The 11,468-nt window shown below is 45.3% G+C and overlaps 1 protein-coding gene across 1 annotated transcript; it reads left to right on the top strand.

Moving 5' to 3' along the window:
• The first annotated feature begins 8,491 nt into the window (after positions 1-8,491).
• On the top strand, positions 8,492-11,258 carry LOC117072117 (serine/arginine repetitive matrix protein 1-like). The gene has a single exon (XM_033192083.1). The coding sequence runs from the start codon at positions 8,492-8,494 to the stop codon at positions 9,413-9,415; it is 924 nt and encodes a 307-aa protein (XP_033047974.1). The 3' UTR covers positions 9,416-11,258.
• The last annotated feature ends 210 nt before the right edge of the window (positions 11,259-11,468 follow it).

The raw sequence follows: 11,468 nt of genomic DNA, 5'->3' as shown, positions 1-11,468 counted from the left end.
TCCTGTGTAACTTCAGATGCTGAGGACGGTGCTTCAATTACAGAGGAAAAGAAACACGCCACACCTTAGTCTTTGCATTGAGAGGGGGCCAATTTAAAAGGGAGAAACTTTTTTTTTTTTTTGAGATGGGGTCTCACTCTGTTGCCAGGCTGGAGTGCAGTGGCCTGATCTCAGCTCGCTGCAACCTCTGCCTCCCAGGTTCAAGCGATTCCCCTGCCTCAGTCTCCTGAGTAGCTGGGACTACAAGCATGTGCCACCACATCCGTCTAATTTTTTTTGTATTTTAGTAAAGACAAGGTTTCACCACGTTGGCCAGGATAGTCTCGATCCCTGACCTTGTGATCCGCCCGCCTCAGCCTCCCAAAGTGCTGGGATTACAGGCTCTTCCTTCAAAACTCCTAAAGAGAATGCTTTCAGTCTGAAAGAGATTGTCTCAAACTGTCACACATCCATTAGGACAATGATGAGATCTCAGGCCTTTCAGCCTGAGGAATGTTCCAGAAGTTTGTCTCTAAATGATACATGGAACCCTTTCTGACCGCTTCCACATAAGCTTATGTAAAGCTCTTTTTATCTTTCAACAAATTGCTTTCAAGTTTTTTTTAAAAAAGCAAAAATGTATTTTTCCCTACAAGCCTGACATCTTTCTCATGTACAAAGGAATGACACATTTTAAAAATGTACTTTGGTCCTTTCAAGGAATCTATTTTCCGGCTATTTCCTGAAAGACTACATGATACACAAAAGCAATCCAACTGTCTTATCTTTGCCTTTTTTAAGGAAAACAAAAATGAATTCACCTCCTTAACATTTATTTCACAGTCCTGAGCAGTTTTACTTGTCTAACAAATATTTAATAACCATCTACATCTTTTGAAATATATTCCGCTGTTTGGCCTGGTTGAAATAACTGATGGAACATCCCAGAAGGCTGCGCCTTCCATTTCTGAAATAATCCAGGGCAGGTAGCATCTGCAAAGCTTCTTTCTGTGATTGCCAGGGCATGCCAGCCGGCCATTGTCTGCATGTACAAAGCAGACACCATCAAGACAGGCCAGAAGAAAAATAACCTCTGTCCTAGAATCACAGGGGACAACTCTGTTTCTAGCACCTCGGTCTTTATCAGCTTATCCATTCCTGACACTGCAAAGTTCTGAGACCCCTCTCACCCAACCCTCCACATCTGGCTTCCTGCTCTCAGATGACCAGCTGGGAGTTCGGGTTGCTGCTACCTGATTCCTCTGCACACTGACTGTGCCTGTCTCCTCCGACCTCTGCCTTCTGTCCGCTCCAATTTCCAAAGCACTAAGAAGCAGCTTTCTCCTTTTCACATCCCCTAGTAACAATGAACTGTGTTTTAACAAGTTACTAAATAAAAATTACATATTCTATATCTTAAAGAATGCCAAAACCTGTCAGTTAAATTTCTTAAGTCTATGTCTCTCTCATTTTCATATTACCTGAACAATTTTATCACCAGCTGCTGACATTTGACTGATGTTCTGTATTTTGAAGAATAATACACAAATCTGTTCCTTAACTGGACTTAAGTATAGGTAATACCACCTTAACAAACACACATATAGCATGTACTTTGTGACTCATTTAAATGTCGGATAATTCTACAGGATGAGTACCACTATCATTACCACTTTGTAGATGGGGAAATTAAGGCACAGAGAGGTTAAGTAACTTGTGCAGGCACACAGCAGGCAGAGGTGGCGCTTTAGACCCACGTGGCAGGGCTCTTCACCACTACTATCCTCTACCTCTCAAGTAATTGAAAGGTAAGAACAATGAAATTTAATTGTGGTTTAAATATTACTGTTTTGAATGTTGTTCCCAACATCTAACAAAAGCCAGGCTATAAATATTACAGCTTAAACCAGAATTGGTTCTTTTATCAGAACATTATTTATGAGTCTGGAAAACTAAAGGCAAATTTCCATTTCAGCAAAACTCAGGTTGGACGCAAGAATGACAGAAGCCCCTGTTAGAAAGCTGTTGCCTTTAAAAAAATAATAATAATAATAATGCTGTTTGCTTTATTTCAAAGGCTCACAAAACTCAGGGCTGGAAGGAAAGAACATTAACATTCATATGCAAAGACCTTTCTTCCCACCTCTACCCAATCACAGCCCCCTCCTTTAGCTAATAGGCACACACAAGATGATTAAATTTTCTCTAAAGTAACCCAAGCAGTGCTCATACCGCCTCTCCCTAAACACTATGGGAGTCAGGACATTCGTGAGCCATTCTTCAAGTGCTCTGTATGGTACATGAATAAAAAGTAGCTGGTGATTTTCCAAAGATTTTATTAAGTGGGTTAAAAACAAAGCAAAAGCTTAGAGTCACTAAGCAGACGAATGCACTCTTCCTAAAATAACTTCTTCACCAAAGTCAATCAGATGAGTTGGAAGGAAAGAGGGAGTGAAGTAATGTAGAACAGAGGTGGCTGGAGTGACCTGCGGCTGGCTGGACAATGGTCAGGACTCCAGGAATGGTGGGTAGCCCTTTTCTGCATTTTTACGTTTTAATCACTTGAATCTGTTGAAGGAAAAGTCAACAGAAATTTCCCTGAGGAGAAAATCAATGCTGCCCCTTGGAAAGGGATGAGACAGACAGAAAGAGAACCGGAGAGCTAATTAGTGCTACTCAGAAGGCAAATTAAGGCCTTTCCTTTGACAAGCTGCAAATAGCTGGTTAAGTAAGAGTTTCTGCCACCCCTCTCCAGCCTCCAACAGCTGGCTAAATGGCTGATGCAGGTACGCAAACAGGAAGCTGTAAACAGAAAGACAGTCCTTAGCTGCTGGACAAAGTGTAAATAAGAAAAAGGCAGAGGTTTCTTTGTAGAAAAGAAACTCGCAATTGAGATGAACCAAGAATGAATAACAGTAATAATTTATTTTAAAATGCCAATGAAATGTCTTTATTCAATAAATACTTATCCAACACCTACTGAGCAAGAAAAATCCGAGTCATCGATTCAAATGATCAGGTGCAAGTTCTGTCTTCAAAGGAGCTAACGACTTAGTTTGGGGAATGGTAATAAGTACACAAGTTAATTCTGTGCAGGGCACTATGCCATGTCCTTTAAATAAAGTAACTCATTTAATCTTCCTAACAAACCTGTAAGTTAGGTATTACTATTATCTCATTTTAGAAATACATTGGCTGAGCCTCAAAGGAGTTACATAGCTTGTCTGAGATTAGCAGAAAGATGCCAAGTTCAAACCCTAGTCTAAGTCCCAGACCAGAAAATGACACTTCAGTCCTAACAAAGCTATTTGAAAGTGCCATGTGAGGACAGGGGAAGACCAGCCACCTATCACCCCAAGTGGATGCTTTTGAGCTCATACCAATCGAGGAATTTTCCTGGTGAACAAACCAGCAATGAGTTGTGGAAGCATTATGGGCAAACAGACTTAGCTTGGTATTTTTATTTCTCCAATTATCTGCATTGTTTGTTGTGCCTTGAAATAGGTTTCAATCAGTTCCAACAATTAGAATTAGCCCATTTTTATAGGCATTTTGAGCAAATTAAATTTTAATGAAAAAAAGTTTATGGCTTAGATTTAATTTTACTTCTGACCTTTCTTCCAAAGTTATCCACTGTAAGAAAAGCTCACATGCCATCATTTATTTGCAGTAACTACTGTCCCAAAACTACAGTTACAGGGCCTCAGGAAAAACAATTGGTCTCCACAGGATCAGTGTTACCAACGCATACCCATGGAAGAAAGCAAATGTCACAGCCCAACGTGTAGGCAACAATCTTCCAGATGCTTCTGGTCACACTTCAAGGTACTCAGCTTCAAGGAAAACTTGAGGTTGTGGAGGGAACATGTTCTCAGATCCCAGGCCAGACGAACATACAGGGTGTAGATAGCCTAGGCTCTCACTGGGAACCCTCATTTACTCAGATTAGAAAGTGCAGTTTTGGAAAGAGCTAGCTCTAGTCTAATTTAACTTGGCCCCATGAGGCAATGCTGTTGTTTGTTGCCACACCAGAACTGAACACCAGCAAAGACCTCTCTTCAACTTCCCTATCCCCGGATTCCACAGGACCCAATAGTGTCAATCTCCCAGGTAAAAATCAAGCCTCTAAAAGATCACTTAGAGCAGAATAGTACTCTGGACAGTGGTTGAACTGAAATCTTACCCAGTGTGAATCCTAACTGAGGAAGTAACAGTCAGTGCGTAAGTAATTACTGAGAAAGGAATTAAATTAGAACCAAGATTTTAATCTGATCCTAAAGTCTTTAAAAATCTAACAGATGTGCAAAGCACAGATAAAAACAAAATAAAATGGATTTACAAAAGAGGACGCTACATACTGATATTCAGGAGAAGAAAAGTTCCCCTGTACGCTATTGATTACAAAGCAAGGAAGAACAATATCCATTTTATCCCACGTGGCTTCCAACTCCTCAGATATCTTTCTTGTAATAACATAACCTTACTTTGTGGGACAAAACACAAAACAAAAATACTACATTCTAATCATCAACCTATAAAGAATAATAGATCATTTTTTTCCATGGTTGCCCAAACTAAGGCATTTAATACTCCTTGCTCCTATTTCTATCTCATACCAAAAACTTCCTTTAAGAAAGGTTTAGTATTACCAGCATGGCTTACGAGTAGAGAAACTAAATCACAGGCATCAACATCTCATAAGTAATGGTCTGCCCAGACCTACTGACAAGCAAAATTGTACTTCATCCCTCCTTCTGGGCTGCCCAAAGAGGTACCAATGGGCCAGCTCTTCACTGGACCTAGGTTCACCTACACAACCCTGTGTAAATTTTTTTAAAGGCATATAAACCTCTAACATGAATATCTTCATAGCAGGTGCATGGAGGTGGTTTTGTTCTCAGAAGAAAAACCAATATATTTGCAACCATGAATTTATATTCATTTATATTTCTGAGATAGTAGAAGAGTTCCCTAAAATTATATAGGCAAAAGACCACAATCCAAAAAAGTATGCAATAATATATTATAACAATAATAATATAATAATAATAGATAATGACCTGTCATGTATTAGGGATGAGGGGTAAGATAACTCACACTGCACACATGCATGGATACACATATGCATACATGGAGAGAGAGTTCAAACCTAAAATAAATGTTTAGGGAAGCAGCGTGATGAGGTCTAAAGAGAAAGTCCTTTGGAGTCATCTGTGTTTAAATTCTGCCTCCTGCTCAAGCTCTATGCCTCAAGTTCATTTTCAATAAAATGGAAATAGTCATAATCACATCATAGGACTGTCACGAAGATTAATTAAGACAGAATATACAACAAGGTTTAGCCCAGTGCCTGTTGCATAGAAGACAATAAACTTCAGCTACCTTCTCCTTCCCCTCCCTTATGTGTTTCTGCAGGCTTTTTATTTTACTGACTTAAATGGGAATTCTTACAGCAGTTTAAAAAAAAAACAGTTCCTACACATTATATAGTCATTTACACATATGTATCTGTTGCAGCACCATAATTTGCAAAGAAAAATGAAGTAGTAATTTTAAAAGAAAAGTACCAGCTCACTTGCACTGCCTTTTCAAACCTTCAGCTTTACAGTCGACAGAGACTATTTGCTCTAGGGGTGCAGATTCTGAAATAAAGGAAAAAATTCTCATGGGAAAAATGGTTCTCAAAAAAAGCCAACAAAGAAAAGATAATGAGGGGAAATCTAGGAGTACAGAAAGGAGTTTATTTTACTTAACAAAGTAAAAGTCAAGCAAAATGAATAATCTGCCTCCAGAAATGGTTATTTAAAGGCTTTTTGTAAAGGGCTCTGGTTCCTAAAAAGACAGGAGTCACTGCATATGCCCACCCACTCCTCATTTATTTTTAAACCCTAGCTTATATGTTCCTTAGCAACAGAAGGAGCAGATGAGACCCCCCTACACACACACACACACACACACACACATACACACACACACACACCCTCTCTCCCAAAGCCCCCTTCTTTTTGCCTGTCAAGTTTCATTCCAAAAATATCCACGTTCTTCAAAAGATATTTTTTGCCTACCTGCAAATCTCCACTCCTCCACCTCAAATGATCCCCCTTACACAAGCAGCCATGCTCCATACCCTAACTGAGCCCTTTCACTCAGACTCCATTCTGTGTGTCTTCCTGCCTTCTCTCCATAAGCTCCCACCAGACACCGTCCTCAGGTGCCCCCAGAAGAGAGGTGGTGTGGTCCTCACTGAGGAGCCCACCCCCAGCTCCTGACAAAGCTGCTCATTTTTTACACACCCTTTGTCCATCCCACGGTAAAACAGCCAGCCCAGCTGCAGGAGTCCAGCACCAATGGCCGCCATGATGAGTGGGCAGGCCACTCACCATGACTCCAAAACAAATAAGTAACAGTAATCAAAATGGACACATTTTCCCGTTACCCAGGGACAAATATGCTCCAGATGGAAGCATCTCCTTTTCACCATCTTTTCCTCTGACTTTGAGACTGACTGGCCTGCTTTGGCTGGGGAGGGTTTATGAGTTCAAAGATCAATTGTTTAGTCTTGGGGGCAAAATAGGGTGCCATTCCCCAGATACTAGTCTGCATAAACATCGCCTGAGGAGCCTGTTAAGAATTCCCACCCACAGGCAGTTTGATTCTGTAAGTCTAGGGTGGTAAGCACTTTTAACCAGCCACCTGAGGTGACACTGATGCAGGAATTGGAGACTGTAAAGCCTTATTTAAAAGGAAATGATGTTCATGAAGTAGAATCCACCTCTACGTATGGATCGTAAAGCAGACGCAATGTTATTATTCTTCTATAGAAACATGCTGCATCTGTGTCCATGTCTATGCTTGTGTGTGTACACACTTATATATGCATGTGTGAGCACGCAACACAGGAAGCCAAAACCCCACACAACATACATTTTGAAAAAGGAGGCTCAGAGAATGACCCCTGCCAAGAGACAAGCTGAAATGATTTCCCTTGCAAACTCTGGCTTTGTATTGCTACCCAATGAGGACTCTGATGAATACCAATGAGCCAGGAGCAGCAGCCCACACTGTGCTTCACGTAATCACCACCCCCTTCCAACTCCCTGCTCCTAAATTAGGCTGAATGTAGTCCCTGTTCCCCCAAGGGCCAGACAAGCCATCATAACTAGGAAGTAGAACTGCCAGTGTCCTAGCATACATCCCTAGAGCTATCCCCTCCCCATCATCTGTCTATTTTTAGAAACCAAAGTATAAAAAGAAAGATCGATTTGGACCTGATCTGTGTGAGTAACTAAGAGAACAACTCAGGTGGGGAACTCCCTCAGCGCACAGCGAACAAAATGCATGCGAGGAACGCAGAAGCAACAGCCTCACCAGGAAGGCGTTTTAGGAGTCATCAGAAGTCAACACTTAGACACAGAGCACATGCCCTAGTGACTGTGGCCTCCAGGCCAGGCGATGTCTGTGGGGATCCCAATGATTCACACACCTGCCCCCATAAATAAAACACACCCTCTCAAACCCACACACCTCTGTCATCTGCGTTTGCTTACATAACAGCACATGGTGTGACAGGTTTAATACTTTATATGGTTTTGGAGAAGGGAACACAAACTCAGAAAGAGTAGGATCACAAGAATGTTTTCAGTGACCCCTTTTCCAGAAACCCTCTGAGCTCCAGCAAGTGTACATCTTTGTAAACCTGTGCTTGCATATCACCTCGACCTTTAACATCAACAAGCAGTAGGGTTAGTGTCAACAACTCTCCAGACCTGTCAATATCTTTATTCTTGCCTGCAGAAGGGAGGTGGGAGAGAGACCTTAATAAATCCTAATTCCTCATTGTTGGATTCTAATACAATGTGGGGTTATCTTTTATCCTAATTTAGAGGCCACTGATCCCACACTGTCCTTGTGTAAAGGGCTCCCACACTCATCCTTAGGTGCAAATATGGTCCCCACTCTCACCTTCACCCCTAGCTTGCCAGCGGGCTCCCCACACTCTCCTCCAGCCAGGAGAGAAGCAAGGAGCACGCAGGCATGGAACCCCCATAACCAGTGGCGCATCTACAGACATAAACCCACTCTTCCTTCATGAGGGATTTCGAGGCAGGTCCAACTTCCATAAGGATTTCTCTTCAGTATAGTGCTATTCCTTTCTGCCTGTCGGAGTGATCTCAGCTATCAAGTTAGTGCCAAAGGTTCATCCAGCGAAATCTGGAAGGTGGGGGAAGGGTGGTTGAAGACGACACCTGCTTAGGGGCAACTTTGACGACTTAAGAAAACTAAGCATCACTGAGTCTGCAACCCTTTCTCTCTCTCTCTTCTCTCTCTCACACACACACACACACACACACACAGAGACAGAGAGAGAGAGAGAAATACACATACACACACACACACCACACACACACACACACACACACACATTTCTGTTGTTCTGACCTTAGGGACCCCGCGCTTCTCTCCTGCCACAGGGCAAAGCCGGCGTTGCTTCCCTCCAGCCTGGAATGATAGGATGGGGAGAGGACAGACATCCCCGGGAGGAGAGGGGAAAAGGGGGAAAGAGAAGCTTGGAAACAGAGAGGTGCCCAACTCCGCGGAAGCGCCCCTTGCTGGGGGAAGAGTGGGTCTCCCGCCGCGGCGCACCTGTCTCGGCTGCCGGCTCCCCGCGCCTACCTGTACGAGACTTGCTTCCGGAAAGTTAAGTTCCTCAGCTTCTCCTCCAGCGCCTCGTCCTTCTCCTTCTGGCCGGCGGCCGCGGGCTCGTCCAGGGCAGCGGCCCCCGCCGCGGCGGCTGCCCCTGAGCCCAGCGGATCCGCGCCGCCCTCGGCGCCCAGGCAGCAGCTCCCGGCGCCGCTTCCGCTGCTGCTGCTGCCGCCCGTCGCCCCCTTCTCCTCTCCCGCCGAGGAGCTGGGGTTCATGGCGCCCACTCCGGCGGCCGCGGAGGGAGCGCAGGCGGCCCCGCTGCAGAGGCCGGGCCGGCTGGCGGCGCTGGCGGCGGCGGCTGCAGGAGCGCGGGCAGGTCCGCGCGCTGCTGGCAGGGGCAGCAAATGGCAGCCCCTTCCCGCAGCATCCATCCGCCGCTGCACCGCACCGGGGCATTGTGGGAAACTCCGCTCACTCCCCCGCCCCGGCCAATCAGAGGCCGCCGCTCCCCGCCTCCCGCGCCCTCCCGCGCCGGCCCGCGCCCTCCAGCCCCGCTGGCCCCTTCCTAAATCCCGAGCGAAATCCCAAGCTGAACCTGAACTCTGCACAGAGGCGACGGGCTGCGGCGGAGGGGGAGAGAGAGGAGGAGAGGCTGAGCCCCCGGGCTGGGGAAGCCAGGGCAAGGACAGCGAGCATCAGGAAGGAGAGGGTCCGAGGAACTCGAGTGGCCGCGCCCTGTGTCCTGCACGGCGAGGCTAGGACCAGGACTGGCGGGCGCCCACCTTGGTCCTGAGCCCGGCTGCGGACGCTGGGCCAGCACCCTCGCCACCGCCGTCCTCCAGTGAGCAGAGCTGGGGCCAGGCAGCAGCCCCCGGGCGCAGGAAGGTAGCGGGAGCTGCATTTAGAGGAGGGGGTGGTAGCAGGAGCGCCGCCGGTGGGAACCTTGGAGCGAATTCGTCCGCGGGTGCCAAGTCGAAGCGCCGACCTCCGGTCTCAGGACTGGGGCCGGGAACCCTGCGTCCCGGAACCGCGTCCCCGCCTTGCTCCTCGCCCGGCGCCTTCCTTACGCGCAGCAGAAGCTCGCTAAACAGCGGTTAATTCGGTGGGATCGGATCACAGGGCCCTCGGTGAAGCAGAAAGGCGGAGGAAATCCAGGAGGCAGAAGTCCTGAGGAACCGAGCGCCTGGCGCCGCTGCGGTGTTCCGATAAGGAGAAGAGGCATCCCAGAAGGGGCTTCAAACCACTTAGGACCGACTGCTGAAACGAATCCAAGCCTGTGGTGTCTGCAGAATTTAACTGTCCGCCTCAACCCCAGTTTTTGTTTCTAAGATTATCGAAAACTGTGCGGTTTGAGTGATGTGCTACACAGTGTTTAAAACAGATTGTTTCCCAAATTAGGGGTTTCCACACAAGAAATCGCTGCTGTCGGCAAACACAAGAACGATCTACGGTTAAGACAAGGTGGTGTTCGTAACCAAACTATAAACCTACACGTATATGGTGGTAAGAGAACCAGACCAGTGAACAGTTTCAGATTGGCGTGGTGTGCCCATGAACAAAGAAGTTTAAGACTGGCAAAAATCTAAATTGCTTTCTTTCCCTTTATTTTCTCATTGCTAAAATTAGGAAAATGAACAGATACGTCAAACCTCTTCTAACACCCATGTTCTGTAATTCTCCTTGTACCCTATAGTAAGATAAAGGTAAAGACATTTCCGTGTGCAACGAGGAAAAGTAATAAAAATTAAAAACAGCTAACAAGTATGAAGCCCTCCTTTTTATACGGTAAGTGCTGTATAAGCACTTCCCTCATCCACCTCTACGTTTTCACAGCACCTCTCAAGGGTTTGGACACGTGCGAGTACAAACTGGCAAAGCCAGGAGTCAAGCCAGGTTGCTCAGTGGTCTTTGTGCTTCACCCCGGTTTAGTGCACCCGTCTTCGGAAGGGATATTGTGTATTAGGTGCTTCAACAGCAAGATCCATGAATATCTAGCACATCCCTAAAAATTCAAGCAAATGTCATCTGAACCCAATTACTGGGACAGCCCCCTCACTACTTCCACTTACTTTCAGCCGTATCTTCCCCAATCCAATCTCAAGTGTGAGCCCCAAGATACTTCTGCTTTTTCACGCCTCCACTTAAAAATCTTCTGATTATGTCATATTGCCATTAGGGTAAAGTTCAAACAACTCAACTGATTTTGAGGGCTACATTGGTGGATGGTGGAGTACTGCCCACTTTCCCTTCATACTGTCATGACAGTGAGGTTCTGAACTGTTCTGTGTGCAAACCCCACACGCTCTCTGCTCTCTCCATTCCCATTTTTGCACGTGTGAGTCTGCTGTCTCCTCTTCTTTGCTTCTCCTATTCCTAAGATTTGCCAAGCCAACTACTCTATACCTCCATCGGATTTTAGTTTACATGTCTTGCCCCATGTTTCTCCCCACTAGAAGCCTCCATTGATGATTCCTTTCTAGACTGTGATGGACGTACCTCCCATAGCTCCCACTGCACCACTGTACTAAACTTGGACCACTGCAACTGCCCTGTGTGCACTTCTCCCACATGTATATAAAGGCTATATGTGTTTATCACTATATTCTCAATAATAATAAACAGATAACATAATAGCATAAGTGTGTATATCATAGACTATCATGAAGTGTTTATTGACTGAGAAAAGAAATATACATCATTGTGAACATAATGAAAAGATGTCATTTTTCAGAACAGTTTGATAATAGGTGGTATTGATGAGGGGGGTATGAAAACAAATGCTTTCTCCAATTGTTGATATACTTTAACTAGTAAAATCTCTCTGATGGTAAATTTTACAGTATCTA

This window comes from Trachypithecus francoisi, unplaced genomic scaffold (genome assembly GCF_009764315.1).
Source record: "Trachypithecus francoisi isolate TF-2019V2 unplaced genomic scaffold, Tfra_2.0 Lachesis_group4, whole genome shotgun sequence".
Classification (NCBI taxonomy): domain Eukaryota; kingdom Metazoa; phylum Chordata; class Mammalia; order Primates; family Cercopithecidae; genus Trachypithecus; species Trachypithecus francoisi.
The sequence above is the reverse complement of the archived record's forward strand: the minus strand, read 5'-3'. Positions and strand labels throughout refer to the sequence as shown.